At 41.3% G+C, this 20700-nt stretch overlaps 1 protein-coding gene across 2 annotated transcripts; it reads right to left on the bottom strand.

Moving 5' to 3' along the window:
• Positions 1-1252: 1252 nt before the first annotated feature.
• On the bottom strand, positions 1253-20380 carry YBX1 (Y-box binding protein 1). 2 transcript variants are annotated; one of them, XM_032877481.1, is made up of 8 exons: positions 20072-20380; positions 19317-19380; positions 10436-10469; positions 7585-7674; positions 6983-7285; positions 6630-6712; positions 2403-2668; positions 1253-1640 (listed from the first exon to the last, which is right to left on the bottom strand). In XM_032877481.1, the coding sequence occupies exons 1-7, from the start codon at positions 20235-20237 to the stop codon at positions 2434-2436; spliced, it is 975 nt and encodes a 324-aa protein (XP_032733372.1). In that variant the 5' UTR covers positions 20238-20380; the 3' UTR covers positions 1253-1640; positions 2403-2433. The 2 variants fall into 2 exon arrangements, with proteins under 2 accessions (XP_032733372.1, XP_032733371.1); XM_032877480.1 differs by lacking the exon at positions 7585-7674 and having other exon boundaries at positions 20072-20350.
• Between the last annotated feature and the right edge of the window lie 320 nt (positions 20381-20700).

Raw genomic sequence — 20700 nt, 5'->3', positions numbered from 1 at the left:
AAATTCTTGTCTGATTTCTTGGTCAGCAAAAGCAATAATGTAAGTCTTTCCTTAAAAGAAAAGTGCTAAGGTATAATGCAGAATTTTGAAAAGTGGTAAATACCTGTATTGGATATTTAACCAATATTGTTTTGGTTTTTTTTTTGAAGATTTTATTTATCCATTTGACAGAGATCACAAGTAGGCAGAGAAGCAGGCAGAGAGAGGAGGAAGCAGGCTCCCTGCTGAGCAGAGAGCCCGATGTGGGGCTTGATCCCAGGACCCTGGGATCATGACCTGAGCCGAAGGTAGAGGCTTTAACCCACTGAGCCACCCAGGCGCCCCTAACCAATATTGTTTTTGTCATTTCCATGATACATACATATCCTGGGGATGCAATTATAAAAAGTATACTTTATATACCATCAACAGTATTCAAATCTGTTCCATTGTACTCTTGTCAGCACAGAGCATCTTCAAAATAGGCCAAAAAAAAAAAAAAAAAGGCTCCAAGTTTAGGAGGAGTTTGAAAGACACTAGTCTACTTAAACATTTTGTTCCCACCTTATTCACCAGTCTCCTAGAATTAAAGGTACCAGGGCAATACAGCCTTGGTTGTGAAATGTGAGCAAGTTCTGGAAAGGGGCACCACCGCCTGGACTTACACAGAACTGCAGGACCCCCGGAAGTGCCACTCTAAATCCCCAGCACCTTTTCTCTCTGGGCCCAAAAAACTGGTCAGGATGGTCCCAAATGAACATCCAGCGAGACACTGTGCAAGAATAACCAGAAGAGGTTTAGGTTAGAAGGGAGTTGGGAGCACAGAATTATTTTCACCAACCTCCGTAACGGTTTAGTTAGTCTTCCTACAGGTATTGCATTTGTTTTTACCGTCTCGGATCAGCCACACACAGGAGTGAGCCTGTTTACAGAGGACAGCCAGGCTCTGCCGCAGGCTGAATTAACTCTTCCGTAAGGAAGGAAATAAGTGATTTGCAGAATCCAGTTGGAGCACGTATGTGCTCTCTCCCCTTTGCCACTGTCCCTCAGCAAAAACAACTTACAAAAAAGAAAATGGCCAAATCATCCTAGTAAATGTTTTCTGATGTTTAGTACGAGCCAACAGGTATGTCACTTGAAGAATTACACATTTTAAGGAAATTTCCGACTAATCCGGTGAGTACCATCTATTTGCAGCTAGGTTTAAGCTAAGGGTCCTATGGCCAACTAAGGACTTAAACTAAAATTAAGACAAGACAAAAATATACACAAAGACAATTATTTAAGACCTTTATTAACGGGTGCTTGCCGTTTGTTGACTTTTTTGAAAAAATCAAGTTGTAAACTTTTATTACAAATTAAAAATGAGGTTCTTAAAAATCTCAACTTGACCAGATATGAAACAATTTAAAAACCTTTAAAGGTGTATTGAGAAAAACCAGGCTTTTTTTTTTTTTTCTTAAAAAACACGTTTGTCATTACCAAAAAGAGACGTCTTTAGGTAAAAATAATAAAAACCCCATGCTGCATAGATAATGCAGATAGTTCTATTTATCTGGTCAATGGGCAAAAAGCAAGCACTTAAGGTCTTCAGCTCCAATCTTTTGTTCATTTCTTATTGCTGGAATTTCATCTTCATTTCTTCGTGTTGGATGACTAAACTGTAAAAAAAAAAAAAAATTAAATTTAAGATTATCTTGCACAATTGACTACAATGTTCTTTTAGTATATACCAAATTGCTCCAGATTACATTAGCTAAGTAGGGAAGGCATTAACAAATCTATTTCTTTATCCCAAGACACTGATCCAACAGGAGTGAACAATGCTCTGTGATAAGAACGGCTACTGTCAGTTCTGGATGACCTTTTGCCACCCACAATATAATAGAAGGGAAAAAAACAAAAGTATCACTGGCTAGAAATGACAATTCCAGAGCCAAACAGAGACAATTACAGGCTTCTCAGTAACAAGTAAAAAACTGAACGCAAAGGAATCCCTTAACTTTAGACCGGATATAATGTTAAAACCTGCCACTTTCCCCAAAGAGACTATACTGCTCATCACCACGCAGGTTATTCTAGTAAGCTATCCCACCTCTTTTTAAAAATAAACACAGCATAATCATCATACTTCTTAGGGTAGTTATATACCAAGACGTAACTCTGCTTACTACTGAAATCACAGATTCCATTCAGAACAGTTGATAAAGGCTCTAATACTCAAGATTTAGATAGGCCAAGTATGGCCCTGATACTTGCCATTACCCAAACTGGATACTTAGGTAATTTGAAAAGACTATGGCTGAAAAGACATCCTAAAGAACATTGGCTCATCTTACCTGATGAACCGGGATTTTTCTCTTGCATGAATGGACACCACTCATGACTGCTCAGAGGCCAGAAGGCCACCTATGCCTACTTACCCGGATGATGGTAGAGATGGTAAGCCGGCATTTACTCAGCCCCGCCCTGCTCAGCCTCGGGAGCGGACGAATTCTCAGCTGGTGGATCGGCTGCTTTTGTCTCTTTGCCATCTTGTGGTTTAGGGTTTTCTGGGCGTCTGCGTCGGTAATTGAAGTTGCGCCGGTACCGACGTTGAGGTGGCTGCTGACCCTGGGTCTCATCTCCTTGATTTTCCTTATCTTCCTCGTTGCCATCCTCTCTAGGTTGTCTTTGGCGAGGAGGACCCCTGGAATGAACATTGTGCAAAGTTGCAATGATAAAACCTTCATTCTTTAACCCACCCACCAGTGTTCTCAACTAAACATCACATCTGGCCTGTTTATCAAAAAACCAAAAAGCACAAACTTGGTTCCCATTTTACAAACTGGATGGGATGTCTGTGCAAGGATTTGAAGTGTGAATTAGAGGATGTGTATTTAAAACAGGTTTTAATGGACTAGCAAACTTACTCACAGTATATAACCTATTACAAAATTCATCATGAAATGACTGGAAGTGGCATAACACCAGACACTTTGATGTCATTTTAAATGGGCTCCATGATAGCCAGGTTTGGAACCAAGTGCTACTAATCCTTTACAGATAGATGAGCACTTGCTAAAAAAAGCAGGATTATCGAAAAGAAAAGATGCTCTATATAAATCAAAACACACAGCAACCATTAGTCATTAAGGAAATGCAATTCAAAACAAAGAGGCCACTTCACACCCTCCCAAGATGGCCACAATCAAAGATCAGAAAAGCACCAGCGCCAGTGAGGATGTGGAGAAATTGGAGGCCTCATATACGTTGCTGGTGGGAATATAATCACAGTACAGCAGCTTTTGGAAAACAGCCTGGCAATTCCTCAAAATGTTAAGAGTCACTCACTATGTGACCCAGCAATTCCACTCACAGGTCTATATACCCACAAGGTATCCATTTCGTGATTACCAGCAACAAAAATGTATAAGCATTCCCAAGTGCCCATTAGCTGACTAATGAAGATCTTCAACAAAACAGCACATCCATGTGGTGGACCCTGACTTATCCATGAAAATGTAGACTGGTAGCAGCCAGGGGCTTGGAGTACAGGGAAATGAGAGACTGTTAATGGACACAAGGGTATTTTTCTGGCTGGGGGTGGGGGGAAAGGAGTAAAAAAAATCCGTAATTAGAAAAAGTGTGGTGGGACGCCTGGGTGGCTCAGTTGGTTAAGCAGCTGCCTTCAGCTCAGGTCATGATCCCAGCGTCCTGGGATCGAGTCCCACATCGGGCTCCTTGCTCGGCAGGGAGCCTGCTTCCTCTGCCTGCCATTCTGTCTGCCTGTGCTCGCTCTCTCCCTCTCTCTCTGACAAATAAATAAAATCTTTAATAAAAAAAAAAAAAGAAAAAAAGAAAAAGTGTGGTAATGGTTGCATAACTGTGTGAATATTAAAATCCAGAGTTGTACACTTAGAAAAAAAAGTTCAAATTTACATTCTAACAATATTATATTTAACAGCCTGAAATTAAAGATAACAGGACCAAAAAAAGTATCATATCAAGATTTCTAACACCAAGGAAAAGATTAGAATTGCTTTTGCTGGTGACTATAAATGTCAGAAAGCGGTTTTCTTGGCCTTTCCTCCATCCATAATCACAACACCCCAGAAACATCAAGATTGTAGCGTGTGTTTTATACCTGCTGGTCATCATGGGCTCCAACTAATTCCCCTTCCCTTTTTCCCGAGACCCTTTTCCCTAGTTTTGGAACCACATAGCCAGTCTTTGGCAAAACTCTTCCAGCTCTCCCCTGAAGCCTTCACATGCAGCTGCTCTATCCAATCACTGTGGCTTCTAAATCAATTTTCCCCATTTCTTTCCAAAACTCTGAGCTTTTCAAATCTTATGTTAGGCTATGTTCCATTTACTCTGCTTTTCCTGTTGTAGTTATCCTGACAACCCCAAATAACCTGGGCATTTAAACTCTTTACCTCCCAACCAGTTGTTTCCTATCTGGGTTCTCCCAATTTTAAGGACTCCACTCTCCAAACACTCCTTTTCCTGTTCTCCTTCTTGTTCTCCCATTATTTATTTCCATTAGGATTTAATTCCTTCTTGTTCTCCCATTATTTATTTCCATTAGGATTTATAATCCAGCATTCCTATCACTTACTCTATCTCCCATTCTTCCTTAATATTTTTCTCCCTTCCTACCCAAGTATAAAGCCCACCATTAATTATGACCAATTAGGATCTACATCTGGATCAACAAACGCTGGACTAATTCAACTCTGCTCAATCTGAGCCCGCTGCTCAAAAATGGCCGCAAAATACAAGCATGCTGGGTGGACCCTGTAACCATTACTCTATTATTTGATTTCCCCTCGTTCCTCTTCTAGAGATAACTTCACATTCTTTGTCCAAAATTCCCCATACCTCTTACCTCTCCGTCTCTGACTCCACTAGCACTCCAGTGCCCACTTGCTTTGGCTCCTTACACACAAAACACCGTCTTAGCAAAGGGTCCACCACTCACTTATGGACGAAATCCTATCCTATCTACAGGCAATTCTAAGCAGCTGCTTTCTACAAACCATCTTTTGCTGCCATTTTCCAGCCTATGAATATGCCCAATTTCTCAAACAAAAGTACTTTCTTAACACCACTCCTCCCTTATACTTTGTAATCAGCACTATCAACTTGTCTATCCATTCAAATGAGACTAGTATGTCTAATTTAAAAGGCAAACAACAAAACTGAAGCACTCAACAACAAAAACTCACAGGCTATCTTTTAAAGACATCAATGAAGTTAGACAAAAAATTTAAGCAGCTTTATAGTGTAACAAAAAGGTAAACTTTCTGCCGTTGGTACCCATGGATGTATAGACTTGCCATGCGAGCCCACTTCAGACCAATTCTAAAAACAATGAACACTGTAAAAAATGATATTGTTATATTATTTGCAATGTTTTAACAAGGTATCTCTGTCTAGGTTTAAAAGTAGTTTGAATAATAGTTCAGTTCAGGATCAACAAAGCTTATCAGTCAGCATCAAAAATAATCTTCCCCACTCAATAGGGAAAACCCATTGATCTCCAACATCCAGCACATGGCTAACACAATCTCCTGGTAGAGATTTTAATGAAGCAGAGCTAGAACTCCAGGCCATTTTCATGAAATAAAAACTCAGGACACAACCCACATCTCTAGAAATAAGAAAAGAATAAATTATGGACACTAGCTACTGTAAATCTCTCAATGCACATATACTGATGTGTAGTGCAACCTCAGCTGGGTTCCTAGTTCCAGTGCTCCACCTTCCTTAAAGTATTTTAAACCTGGGTATGGGTCTGTGTGTGTGTGTCCCTGTCTGGAAACCTCTTAGAGTCACAATGTATACAATCTATTTGTATTATAATAATTTTATAGGAAGGAATTTCTTTAAACTTATTTGGGTATGTACAGTTAAAGCTGTTATATAAGTGATCAGTTAAGAATTATTCCTGTATTGCCTTAAGTATCCAACCCGTTAGTTTTAAGGATCACATGTGGAGACTCAATGCTTTAATGAAAAGACCCTTAAAAGAAACAGCTGTTAACACCATTCTATCCACCCACTGGGACAGACTGGGTACACTGATTGCCTCAAATATATCATGTGTTTATACACTAAACACATCTGGCTCATGGAACTCTTCTCCAGTTACTATGTACTTTATTGGAGTGATTTCATTTTGCAACTTAAGGGTGACAAAAAACCTAAACTGAGAAGTGATTAATGGAAAAGTATGCCATCTCAGAGGTAACACTATAGAGTCTTCATTCATGATTAAGGTGCAGTTCACATACTCCTAAGGCTTTAAAGGCAATGCTTACCTTTACCTTTCTCCCTCCCAATGAAGGAGGTCTTAAACATACAACACAGGTTGAACTATTCTCTTACCTGTTCAAGGACAGAAAAACTGAAATTCCATAACCTCATTTCAGGGGGGGGGGAACCCACAACTAAATATAAAGTAGACCTCATCTACACAAGCTGTTTTTAACCAGTGCCAGCAAAGAACACATTCTCAAAGATAACTGACTTCGGGTTCACCTCTTTGGCATCTGACAAAAGAAAATGTTAAGTGTTAACAAATAAGATGACTCCAAAAGGCTGCAGGAGAAGCTGGATGCCGCTGAGTCCCAACATATGCTTGAGAAATTTAATACAAACCGTACCTGCGGAATCGTGGTCTATAACCCCGATACATATTCTGTCTCACTGGTCTACCTTGTTCTCCTGCACCCTGGTTGTCAGCACCCTGAAAAGACAATCAAGCTGACTGAAACAGTAACAGAGTAAAAACCCAATCAGACAAATCCAAAGTCTGCATACAGGAGTTTAAAATAAATAAATCAACCATCTAGTATCTATAATTATAAATTAATCTTCTAGAAATAAAAAAAAATGCTTCCCATTAAGATTAATTACTCCAACATAGGGGAGACACCCAGAAAATGCTTAAAATGCATTCTTATTTAAAGTTATCACATGCTGTTTCTTTACTTTTTGGTGAAAACTGAACACTTACTTCCATCACTTCTCCCTGCACAGGAGGGTTGGAATACTGTGGTCGACGCCCATAGGGTCTCCGCATGTAGTAAGGTGGGAACCGTCGCCTGCGGTAGGGCCGGCGCTGTTGGGCCTGGCCTTCGGGAGCACTTTCCGATCCCTCGTTCTTTTCCCCACTCTCACTATTCTGGTAATTTTGCTGGTAATTGCGTGGAGGACCCCTGCGACGTGGATAGCGTCTATAATGGTTACGGTCTGCTGCATATTTACTGCCTTGCACTGGAACTCCACCAGGGCCTGTCACATTTGCTGCCTCCGCACCCTACAAAAGCCATCATATATTGACAGTGACAACAGAATTAAGTACACTTACCAAAATTTACAGAAAACAAATAAAAAAGGGTCTATGTGGCCAGGGGTGCATAGAAATGATTAAACATCAGCTCCTCACTGTTCTGAAGAGATTGCCCTCTAACTGCAGCCAGCACATTAGGCTTGATGCACCTGTGTTCATGTGGTCACCTGACCCAGCCATCCACATTAGAGCCACCATCCTAACGGATGAGATCTCCAAAATATTTCCATACTGAAGTCAAACCTTTACACAAAAAGCATCCTCACCTTTTCTCCTTCAACAACATCAAACTCCACAGTCTCTCCATCTCCTACACTGCGAAGGTACTTCCTGGGGTTATTCTTCTTTATGGCAGTCTAGTAATATCACATTCCAAAAATAGATTAACAGGGGAGAATAATGTGCTTTTTCATTCAAAATGTACCAGAGTCAATATTATTTTAGCTTGGATATACACTTAAAATTAGCTTTAAATAAGACCAAACCGTCAATAAATTTAGGAAAACAGGGACCAATGCTACCCCCAACCTCAACCAAAATGCTCTAATCTTACAAGGCCCCGGCATTTTACCACTATTTCCAAACTAAAACAAGTAATTTAACACTCAAGACACAACAATATGTATTTTTTAAAAAATGCCTTTTGCAAAAGCATCATATGTAGCTTTATACAAAATGAGGATATCCATCTATCCCCCAAAGACTGCACTTAATAGAAGCTAGCCCCACACAGGGCCAGTTTAGATGACAGGCGAGTTTATAGTTTTGCATGCTTCAAAGTTGACCAAACCAACTTTGTCCCTGTGTTAACCATATCAAACTCAATTACAAATGTCAACCAAAATCCCTTCCAACTGGTCTGTGATAATACTTCAATGGAAATGCAATTCACATGTATTGACCATGCGCCACTCTTTACATTATCTGACCACATGGGATAGTCAGTTATTACCCCCTCAACATACAATAAATCTCACATTGTTACTTGTTCTCTAGACTGCTACAACTAAGTAAAAAGGGAAGAATAACCCCTCACATTTGAGTTTAATACAGTAAAGTTCCTTCATGCATTACCTAATCAATCTCATTTTGACAAATGTGAGGTATTATTACTCCTTTTTTTTTTTTTTTAACAAATAAACAGGCTTTTAAAGGTTAGGTGACTTGCCCAAGGTCACACAGCTTAAGTGGCACAGTATGGGCTTTTCTAAATCCAGGTCTTGGGACTCCAAATCCCATGTTCGTTCTACTACATCACAGCGGTATCCATTACAGGGTCACTCATGCATTTCCATTCCATAGGAGGCAGGACAACCAACAAAGCTGAAGCCAATTAAGCTAAGTTGCCCAGAACTGCAGTCTCCTTGATACACTAAGACCTGAGCATCCAAAGTCCCAAGAAACAACTAAATGTTGATCCACTTCCAAAATAAAGAGGAAAGCATATTGGTGACACCTGTGGGTCAGTACCAAGTGGGTGACATGCATTCAGCCAAATAATTGATCTCATCTGTCATCTAAACTGTCACGAAGTTTTCATACCTTCCATATATAGCCAACTCTCAATTACCTGCAGTCATAGGGGATAGCAGAAGTATAGATAATTACAATTTCAAAGCTTACTTTGGTCAGCATCTCCAGAACACCCCCGATCTCCCCAAACCCTTTTGTGCTGCTGACAAGTAACAAGAATGACCAGCCTTGCTGTCTCTTGTTCCTAAATGTGCATATTCCTTTGAATATGCAGAAGGAACACAAAGGAGTTGGCATTCAATTTTATAAAACATTTGTTTTAAAAATAACATTGAGCAGTCCTATATATATATATATTTTTAAAGTTCATTTAAAAAAAAAAGTAATCTCTACACCCAATATGGGGCTTAAATCCATGACCCCGAGATCAGGGGTCTCACACTCTTCCTACTGAGCCAGCCAGGTGCCCATGTTTACAATTAAAACGTTTCCAAAATTACATATTTGACCCTGAGATTTTCGATAAGGTTTTGGACATACTAGAAATTGATCTGGCTCCCTGGATTGCCACTGAATGCTGTACCTCAGAAAGCAACAAAGCACCAACTTCAGAGAGCCCTTCCTAAGAAAAACATGCTGCCAATCCAAGCTCACACCTGCCTTAGTAACAGTGTGCGTGTGAAAACTATCTTTTGTTGGTGTCTGGATAGAAAGTAAAAAAAGTGGTTAAAAAGTTCTTAAGACTGATTTTCAATATAAAGTAACAATACTTCAACAGTCTTGGTGAAAAAAACTGCAGTGCACACAACTACACATACACAGCTGTGTTCTTCCTATCCGGTGTACGCCTGTGAGGAGCCCATGAGATACTTAAGTTTGAGATACTAGTGTTTACTTGGCAGTGGCTTACTTTAATAAAAGTAATGCTTAATGATCACTCTCCAAAATTTTTCTTAAATGTACTTGTGAAAGTTCAGCATATGGTACCTAATCCCATTAGTTTTTTCTCTTAAAACACTGAAGCCAATGTAAATAATTTTTAATGCATAATTACCAACTTTGTCACAATTTTCCAAGCCAACCAAAATTCTCAAAGATAACTGCCATCCAAAGTGCTTTAGAATAAACAAAAGGATCTAGGCTAACTTTGTTGGTGTTATAGTGTTCGCTCCAAATTGATAGGTTTTGCAATTTAGTCCTATTTTCCCCATGATCATTGTGATTTGTCCTTATGATAGAGGTTAAAACGTGACAGTGTTTGAAAACAACCCCACCAAAGTTCCTGTGTATTTATAGCAAAATTAGTTCAAGTTTAGATTAATGGAGAGATTTTTTTCTTCCTTTGAAACTGGGTTTCAAAAATTTAGTCTGAGTTGAGCACATTTCCTCATTTAAAAAAGCTACAGCTATTAACAAAATACCCATCTGAAACACCTATTTTAATTAAGGAAACCACCAATATAATGTTTCAACGTATACATTTAAGCATGCTCCCACTCTTCCTGTGGGAGCTAAATTGTTTGGTGGTTGGATATAATAACACCTTTTTGCAAGGAACAATAGTTGAGAGAACATCCAACCACCCCTTTCTTTCTTCTCACAACCCTTCAAACTAGGACTGTAAACATTCACACGAGCACTCACCTGGTGTACAAATACATCTTCCTTGGTGTCATTCCTGCAAGACAGAACCAAGTTGAACAAGTCATAAATGAAATACATTTCTTGTTGCCAAAGGTTAAGAATAACCACGGTTCTTTGTGCATTCCCCCCTCTTTTCCCTACTGTTAGAGACTTTCTGGCTGCCAACCAGCCCCCAAGAAATTTAAAGCAGAAACATAATTTTTGTTTCTTTCCTTTTTTTTTTTTTTGAGACTAAGCAGTTGCCAACAGTTGTAACCTCACTATCTGCAGAAGGATTAAAAAAAGTCTAAGTGTGACCTACTAAGCCATTAAGGCTATTAAGAGGGTTTAAACGACTAGCAACTATCACTCCTTATTATCCTACCAAATATTAACAACTTTCTAGCATACACCACTCTTAATTCCATTCCTGTGGCAACAGCACTGTACTGGAGAACTAAGGTGGCAAGGACGAATGAGACAACTTACTACAAGCACACACAACCCCTTCACTTCATACCAGATACCATTTCACAGCAATCATTAAATATCTGGTCAAACTGCTAAAGAAATATGGTTGAAATTATCTGCTTTAGGACTTTAAAAGTAGTGTTAAAGGAGGGAACATTTGCCGTAAGTCTTGAAGAAGTTTACTGGAAAATGAGAAAGAAGTTCCAGAGGCAGACAGAAAAGAAGACAAGGATCTGGGTAAAGCAGCAACTAATAAATTCAATGAAAGCAGAGTTCAAACTGGCTGGAGCAAGAGGAATATGGCTGTGGGTTGGGGAGGGTGAAGAATAGGGGCTAAACAATATGTAGGTAGAGGAGGCACCAAAGGCCTTTGAGTAGACGAATATGGCATAGCATCATCAGATGTTAAAATTTAGTGGCTATTAGGCAAAATTTCATATACAAGAGGAGCCCAATTAGTTCTAAAGAATAGTCTAGAAACCCAGACCAGGACTGATGGAAGCCTAAATTACAGGGCTTATGTGTGAGAGAATGTATTTGAGGATCTCTTTCTTGTGGTAAAAATGGGGAAAACTATATGGATACATGGATTTTGGAAGTGAGGGGGAAATGGGAGAACGAGCTTATTTTAGCTGGGACACTAGGATTAAGATTATATAAGCAAAAACCACAGGAGAATCCATTTTTCAGACCTTTACTGACCTCCCAAACCCTCTTCATTTTGTCCAGTAGGTCAGAGAGAGAATGGGCTCAATAAGAGTTCTAATGTTTAATGACAAAAAGAACAAAGGTTGCAATGAACTAGACTGACTGGCTTACTGACTGTTGGCTCCTTGTTGAACTGTGGAGGAAGAAATGCACCAAAGAACCCACACAGCTTGGACTATCCTAACATGAGGACATTTCACTTATGGGAACAGAATTTTAAGCTATTCAAGGCAACTGATTAAAAACTGACCTTTACAAGCTAGTTAAATACTAGAAAACCTACAGAATAAATGGTTGCCACGATGCTTGTCAAATAGGTCTACAGGCATCCCACCAAGTTCCACAGGCATCACTATTAAGTTCTCATCTCCAACACTGGGACTGAATTCCAAACCCTGGGGCCCTAAGGAAAAGTGCAACAAAGGTCTGGTGAGTAGGAAAGGTAGGCTAAGTCTAGAACAGGAACTCTCAACAGGGGCAGCGTTGACCACCATAGGCCATTTAATTGTTCCAAAGACAGGCACGATTTGCCATAATTGGGGTGAAGGATATCAGGCTTGCTGGAGGCCTAGGTAAAGAATTATTTGGTATCCTAGTGGACTTTCATGTAAGTACATTTATTATAACTTGAGTTTTGAATCTAGTATTTTACAGTTTTAACATACATTAAATTTACTAAAAATGCAACTTCCATGGAGAGAAATTTTCATTTAATGATAATGCCACTTTTTATCTGGGTAGCCAACACATAATTTCTTTTAACAGCTGGTCTCTGTGGTAGCACTATTCATGTATTCTGATACAGTTGCAAATAGCTATGTACACATAGAATACGCTATACAATAAAAAGACGGGTGCCTGGGTGGCTCAGTCAGATGTGTGTCTGCCTTCAGCTAAGGTCATGATCCCGGGGTCCTGGGATGGAGTCCCACATCAGGCTCCCCCATCAGTGGAAAGCCTACTTCTCCCTTTCCGTCTGCCTGCCACTTTCCCCTGCTTCTGCTCTGTCAAGTAAATAAAACCTTAAACAAAAAATGCAAGTAGTTATCTACAGATTTTACTTCAAGGTGGTAATAAAAGGAATTAGAAAAGCCTCTGCCTTCGGCTCAGGTCAAGACCTCAGGGTCCTGGGATCAAGCCCCACATCGGGCTCTCTGCTCAGTGGGGAGCCTGCTTCCTCCTCTCTCTCTCTCTCTCTCTCTGCCTACTTGTGATCTCTGTCAAATAAATAAATAAAGTCTTTAAAAGAAAGGCAGGCATTTGTATCTTTTGTGGTATATGCTGAAAACCAAGAGACCTCCTTCTAACTTTACCTTAGTTTACTGAGGGTGGAAAATTATGGACAGGGCAGACTAGTACAGTAATAAGCTAGCTCACTAGGGGTGTCTGGGTGGCACAGTCGGTTATGTGTCCAATTCCCAGTTCTGGCTTAGGTTGTGATCTCAGGGTCATGAGATGCAGCCCCGTGTTGGGCTCTGTGCTTAGCAAGAAGTCTGCTTAAGATTCTCTCTCCCTTCTCCCTGTCCCCCTCCCCTCCAAAAACAAATAAATCTTAAAAAGCAACTAGCTAACTAGGCACTGTGCTAAGCACCAGTAATAAAAGTTAACACATGGCCTATCTTCAAGTACTTCAACCTAGAAGGCCACCACCTTTGATCCAACGCAGCAGCTGAATTACCCAATACTGTTTTCCATATATCATAGTATGTTAAGTCCTACTGATCAGAGAGGAGGAAAAGGAAAGAAGAGCAGGCAGTGTATATACAGACCAGTGTGGTTCAGCATTCCTTACTATAAACACTGGAGCCAAGGTCAGAATCCTGGCTATCCGATTTGGGGCAAGTCGCCTTATTTGGACAATGGGGTAAAATAACACTTACCTAAAAACCATACTATAACCAAACCCAAGCCCATCCGTACTGCTGCCACTTGAGACATTATTTTACTGGCAGCCCAGTGCCTAGTACTCCTGTCCGAAAAAAATAAAATGCAAGCTCGATACAGGTTTGCCCTGTTATCTGGAAGCTCACTTGATGCCACTTCACCTTCATGAGGCCTCACAGGAACGCTGTACACTTTGGGATAGCACGCAGCAATCTGCATCTATGTTTATTCTCTAGTAGCCACAATACAAAAAGTAAAAGCAGGTAAAATTAGTTTTACCATTTAAACATGTATAAAAATCAATATAAAAAACTGAAGTACTTTACATTTCTTTTTTCATACTAGGCCTTCATAATCTGCTCTATATTTTACACTTCTGAAAAGTAGGTTCACAAATGCAAGCTGTTCCTAAGAAAGTGGTTCAAAACAAACACTAAATTGGGTATCAGTTTAAAATTCAAGTTAAAAAAAAAATCTCAGATGCAAGAACCACATTTTCCTACAAGTCTAATGGTTACTGTACTGGACAGCACAGGCTGACAATATCTCAACAGTGTCACTCCATACAGCACAGTCCTCCTGCACTCAGGTGTACACTTTTTGCTGGATTCTATTACTCCTCTTCTTGCTGTTAAGTGCATTATTTGCACTGAAAAATTTTTCATAAACACTCTTCTTCTGAGGTTTTCTCACCTGACTAGTAATATTTTCCTTATTCAGCAAATGAGGCCACAGTATGGACTTCAAGGAAAAAAGAATCACAGATAGCGAGAGGCTGAAGAAAAAAAGGGGTTACCATTTTAAGTTTGGAAAATGCTAAAGAAAAAAGAAATTCTGCTGGGATTTACAAATAGAAGTCTCTTAAAAGTTCCCAATATAGCACAATGAAGGTAAAAACATGCAGCCAGCACTAAACTGCTACACTACTAAATTTATACAGATTAAAAAGTGTCTCAAAATGTCCTAGAATTTTAGGAACTCTTTTGCCAAACCACAGCATTGTGTTAAATGAAACCTAACATATAAGCTCATCTATCCATAACTAAATACTTTTATCCTATTATCTTGTTGCAGAATACCACACCAAGCCCTTTCAACAGCTTAAATTGCCCAAATGCACAAATTATTAACTCTAAGTCATAAAAACCTCTAGGACTTAGCATCCATATATGCTCTGTAACCCAAAGCATCCGGACACCAATTTCCAACTTCTGCAGATGGCCATAAGATAATAAACCCTACTTCTCTCTTTTTACTTGTTTTCTATTAAACACTTCTGATGGGCCAGCAGGCCCACTATTTTCCCACTATTTTGTATCATTTTGCCTCAGTTAGCTGGATTGTAGATGTTTCCAAGGGCCAAGACTGAAGGGTGGAAAATCCAGCAATAACAGCCCCAATACTTGGTAAACAGAAGTAAGCTCATTCTCTACTCTAGATTTCAAGATGAAAAGCTTTTATCTATCAGTGACTTGGTGAATAAGGATGACTTCTGGCCAGCTTAAAATCAGTAGTTAACACAACCAGCATGCAAATCAATCCTGAAGTGCCTTATATAGAAGTCACCTTCTGAAAAGCCTCAGCTGAGATCAAAACAAACACACCCCCTACCCAAAATGACAATCAGTAACAGTGCTTTTTCAAGACTGCCAATGATACACCATGATTTGGGTACTACACTTAGGTATCATTTTTTTTTCTTATGCTTCCACCCACCCATCCTTCCTTAACAGTATCCACCAAGTCTTCCCTGGTGCCACAGCATGTAGTCAATTATGTTACAGATTATCCACGCCTTCTATGATATAGATATACCCTTACCATTTGTCATCAAATTCAGTCTGATTTTAACAGTCCAGGAGACTTGGTAATCACTCTCCCACAGGTCTACAAATTTTTAGAACTAAGAACCAGGGAGTAAATATTTTAGGCCATGTCAGTCATATAGTCTTATTTAAACAACCCTTAAGGACTCACAGGTAATATAAGGGTCAAAAGCTCTCTCCTTTAATTCCTCAACTGCATCCTAGTATTAACTATATTAAGGAAATCCTTTTTAATTGTAAAGCCAATCCGCACTTAACTGTTACAGCACTACCTAACTGCACGTAATAGGCAGTGCAAAAAAGCAAATTTTTTCAAATCTGGAAAACTAAGTCAGCACATAGAGGAGCTCCAGTGACTGCTAGGTATCATTTAGGTATAGTCTTTTGATGGCTAAGAACAGCCAACCTAAAAAATAATCTTTAACTGTGGACACCAACCAAACTGAAGAGAACCAGGGCCGATTTTCAGGAACAGTGTTAATAGCTGCTAGTGAACAAACTCCAAAGGCAGAAAATGAGAGTTCAAATTCTAGCCCTACCACTTTCCATGCTTCACAAGGTAAGTTACTCAACTTCTCTGTGCCTCAGAATACTGACTCCTCAAATATTTTGAGGATTAAATAGCTAAGTTCATGTAAAGCATTTATAGTAATGCCTGGTGTAAGTGCTTGAAAAACATTAGCCACTTTTCTGTGTATCACCACTGTGTGAAGGAAGTCACCTTCATCAGTTGTATATACAGGGAATCCCCAAAAGAGAGACTAAACCTGACAGCCATGACTAAGTATTTTTCCCGAAGATAGCTAAACCCTTCCTTGGCTTAGTTTATTATACCTCTTGCTAGAATAATAAACTCAAATGTACAGAGGCCAGGCAGGAAGGGAAGTCAACACAGGAGAAAACCAAACCTGACATACTGTGGTAAAGAGAATGTACATCCCATTTAAAGGTGTCAATACTACTCATGGCCAGCTGATTTTATTTACATGGGACTTCAGGTCCCAAAGCTAAAACTCAGATCTTAAAAAGATAGTAATCTGATTATTTTGGAGATTATCTCCCCAATTTTAAGTATCACCAACTCATTCCAATTCTTTCCCAGAGACTGTGTTATCCAAACAAAACATCTGAAGGTAGATTCAGCTAGTTGGTCACCATTTATGTCCTCTTACCTATCGGATTCTCTTTGTTCCGAATTCCTTGCCCATCCCAAAACTCTAGAATGATTGATTAAGCATTTTTAAGTACTCTGGAGAACAGAGAAGTATTCCTATTGTGGTCACTATGAAAGACGCACTGCCCAGTGAAAAACTTTTAAAATTGTTACTGATTCATGCCAACTTTTCACAAATTTCATGAGCATGGATTAATCCTCAACAACAGGAAGCAAAAGACAAAATTGGGTTTCCAGATTTAAAAAGCAGAGAACCAAACCCTGAAACCACTGACCCCTGTAACATCTGTCTAATGACATCTTCAAGTTTTGAGTGAAGCTTTTCATAATAAAATGAAATGGGGACAGGAGGTTAATAAACCCCTCTAATCACGTAATCCAACCACTGTTTCCAAGACACAGCATACTTAAGGACTAACCATAAATTTCTCAGAATTCTTAGATTCTGTAACCTAAAAAGAAAAAAAAAGCAGCCAAAATGTTTGAGGTTCTAAAGCTCTACACTTTTATTTAGCACCTTTTACCCAAGAAAACATCCAGGAGAAAACACTGTAAAAAATAATTTTGATAAGGATACAACATTACTTTCACAGGTAGTCATTTACATCAAAATATTTGCAATGAAAACACATTTCTTTAAAATCAAAGTTTACATAAAATTTATCTTCTATTTTCATTACAAAACTCTTAAGAACCACAATGTAATTCATAGAACGCCAAGGTTAAAATTACAGTCACAGCAATCATCTCAAACACTACACCCTCTCCTTCCTACAGAAGCAGCATGTGTCTGCTTCCTCCCAAAACCCCACCAAGAGCCAAGTCCCTACATACCTAACCAACATGGAAACTGGTACCAGACTATAGTTTTTTAAGACCTATATTTTCCCTTAATCAAGGCAAGCCTCTCCTGGACTTAATTGCTGTCACATTTTACAGTGACTCTAAAGTCTTAGAATCACTAACCAGTTTAGAAACACAAAGCACATTTAAACTAGTTAACTTGACAAAATAGCTGAGGTTAGGACAGTCCAAACAAAGGATGATCAAAAGTCTATCTACATTTAATGTGCCCTGGAGGACCACCAACAGGATTGATTCCAAGTTGGAAAGGAGATATTCAAGGAGTGGCATCTCATAAAATAATTTAGAGTATATGTAAGTCAATTCTTTTATATTGGATTATCAACTGTTCACTTCAAAAATCATAACCTCTGTTATGCAGGAAAACATAAGGCACATGGTACAACATCTAAAGCACACACAAACTACAATCTAACCACGGAAAAGGCTGCAAATTACAGTCCCTTCTAATGTGTACACAAGCATTACATTAGGTAAAGGGTTAATGGCAGTTTTTCAAGTATGGCCCACCAAACATAATCACCTGGAATTCTTGTTAAAAATGTACTCCAGACCCAATGAATCCAGGTTGGAAAGAAAGAACTGAGGAATTTGTATTTTTTAACAACCTTCAGGGAACAATAAGCCCACTTTAATTTGGAAACTATTGGTTTAAGGGTTAGGAAAGTAAGAAGAGTCAGAGTAAGAGGGGAAATACAAACTGAAATCCTAACACTGAGAGATCAACTAAGTAGCAGTCAAATATAAGCAGCCATGCATTCCCTTCCTTCATCTCTAGTAACCCATTACTAAAAAACTGATGACAAATGTAGCCTTGGCCTGTCACAAAAGCAGTGTTAAGAGTAGAAATTCCCAAAGATTTTGGAAGAAACAGAACTGTCTCCTCACAACTGCAACCGTGGAAAACAGGCCATCAAACGCTTAAAATCTCTTCTGCTTTGAACATTTCGACAATACTTTAGGGTTGAGTAATGAAAGGTTTTTCACCAGCCAATTAGGTCTATCTTTAAGCTTGATCTTGCCCACTTGGGTTTCTTGCAGAAGCGTCCATTTCACACGCATGCAGTATTATTTCTTACTCTTAGGTCTTCTTTTAAAACATCTGGTTGTTTAATGCCTTCTAGAGTTAAGAATGTAATAAAATGCTGAAATGACACTATCCTACCCGTAAGGCTAATATGCTGTGAGCACACACGATGCTCTACACCCATATGCAACTGCACTAGTAGCCTTGCTTGGCAGCCATCTTGAAAATGATGCCTGGCTCACAAGGGAGACCATGAAGAGTACAGTATGTGAAACTGCACATTACCATCACTATTGCTACAAACGATTCTAAAGATTAATCCTAAAGATGGAGCCCAAAAAGTACGAGAAATAAAAACTGAGAAAGAGGCTATTTTTTCCAGATGCCACTACAGGAACATACAGAAACTACTGTAGTCCTAATGTGAAATTTATCCAAAGCATTCAAGACAACATATACTGAAAACATTAAACAAAGACCATATAAACTTAACAGTCAAGATGACAAATCTTGCACTGTCAAATCTTGTTACCTCCAAAGGTTAACGCATTAGAAATGACCTATATATACTAATCAGTGGTCACATCACGTTCACTACCAATTTCATAAAGTTATAAAAGGGCTGACAAGAATAAAAATCGTTAAGAGAATTAGACTAGACCTCAGTTTCCTCAATTTGCTCTGTTAAGAGTTGGCTCACTCACTGCACTTGCCTTTCAAATTGCTCCTCACCTAAGAAGCCTCTGAAACGGATTTTAAATTAGTATTTAGCTGCAAAACAAAGACCTTGTCTAAATTCCTAATCTCTTCAATCTTCGAGGAAAACAGACTCACTTCCAAGAAGTAAAAAGCTACACATGTTTACACCCTTCCTCGTCCACACATAGCCTACCCACCGAGCAGAGCATGCAAAAGGTAGGACGGAGACTACGGTGGCGGTCATCTCACCTGTTGATGAAACCATATCCGTTTCTTACATTGAACCATTTTACTGTTCCCAAAACCTTCGTTGCTGGAGGGAAAGAAAACACAAAAACACAAAAACCCCACGATTACCAGATGTCCTTTCTTAGACCCGCCACGCTTGGGCACCCAGCCCCGCACGCGCTCCGCCGAGGCCCGCGACCACCTGACAGCCTTTTTCTTCCGAGGCCGCGCGCGGGCCCCACAGCACACGTGGGTGGGCTCGGAGCCGCGGAGGCCCGCGGGCAGGCCTGGGGCACGGAGCCGGCGGGCGGGCGCGGCTGCGGGGCGGGGAGCACGTGAGGGAAGGGGAAGCGCCCGGCCCACTCGGGCCTGCGTAGGCGGCGCGCCGCGCCCTCAGGGTACACGCGGAAGGGAGCGGGCTGAGGACGGAACAACGGCGTGCGGGCCCGAGCGCACGCGGCCGCCGCGGAGGGGAGGGACCCCGCCGCACACGCGGTCGGCGGCGCGCGGCCGCCCGGAGGGAGGGGCGCGCGACCGCGCGGGGTCCGCAGGGGGCGCGGGAGGCGACGCGCGCGCGCGCCAGCCGGGCACGCGGACCGGGGCGGGCCGGCGTCCGCGAGGGCGCGAGTGGCGGTGGGGAGGCTGGGGGAGGGGCGGCCGCGCGCCGCCGAGTCGGTCCCCGCCGGCCGCGCGCCCGCCGGCTCGCCACGCTTCGGGTAACGGTTCCGCCGCCAGACTTCCCTACGGCCCCACCCCCGTCCCCGTCCAGCCCTCACCGATGACCTTCTTGTCCCCGCCGGCAGGCGCCGCCGATGTGAGGCCGCCCGGGCCGCCGCTCCCTGCGCCGCTGCCCGTGGTGCCGGGCTTGGTGTCGGCAGCGCTGAGGGCGGGGGCGGCGGGGGGGGCGGCGGGCGGCTGCTGGGTCTCGGCCTCGCTGCTCATGGTTGCGGTGATGGTGACTGGGGCCGGCTGCGGCAGCTGCGGCTCCTCCCGGGGTGTGATGGTAACTAGGCCGGCGGCGGCGGTGGGGCTGCTCAGGGCTCTCTGGGGTCCGCTCTCCGCTCCCGCTACCGATCGAACTAGCGAGAATGGCGGGACGGGCGGGATAAGCCCTGCGATCGACCCGCCCCAAGCATCGTTCACTGGCCAGCACTGCTGTCAATCTCACCACCTGACCCCAACTCCTGGACTCTATTGGCTAATACTTTATCACTCCTCCACTCTCATTGGCTCTTGGGCGGCTAATTCGGCCGACCTACAACCGTTCCTGCCTCCGCCGCCGCCATAGAGACCGGAACTAGAATTAGAGTAGAGTCACCACGAGAACCATAGAGTACCCGAGAGGACGGGCAGAGTGAACGTGACTTTCACGAGGCTGCAACGCGGGCGGGAGGGCCCCCAGTCC

Source organism: Lontra canadensis, unplaced genomic scaffold (assembly GCF_010015895.1).
Source record: "Lontra canadensis isolate GAN:19392208 unplaced genomic scaffold, GSC_riverotter_1.0 scaffold60, whole genome shotgun sequence".
Lineage (NCBI taxonomy): Eukaryota > Metazoa > Chordata > Mammalia > Carnivora > Mustelidae > Lontra > Lontra canadensis.
Note: the sequence above shows the minus strand (reverse complement) of the source record. Positions and strands in the feature narration are given on the sequence as shown.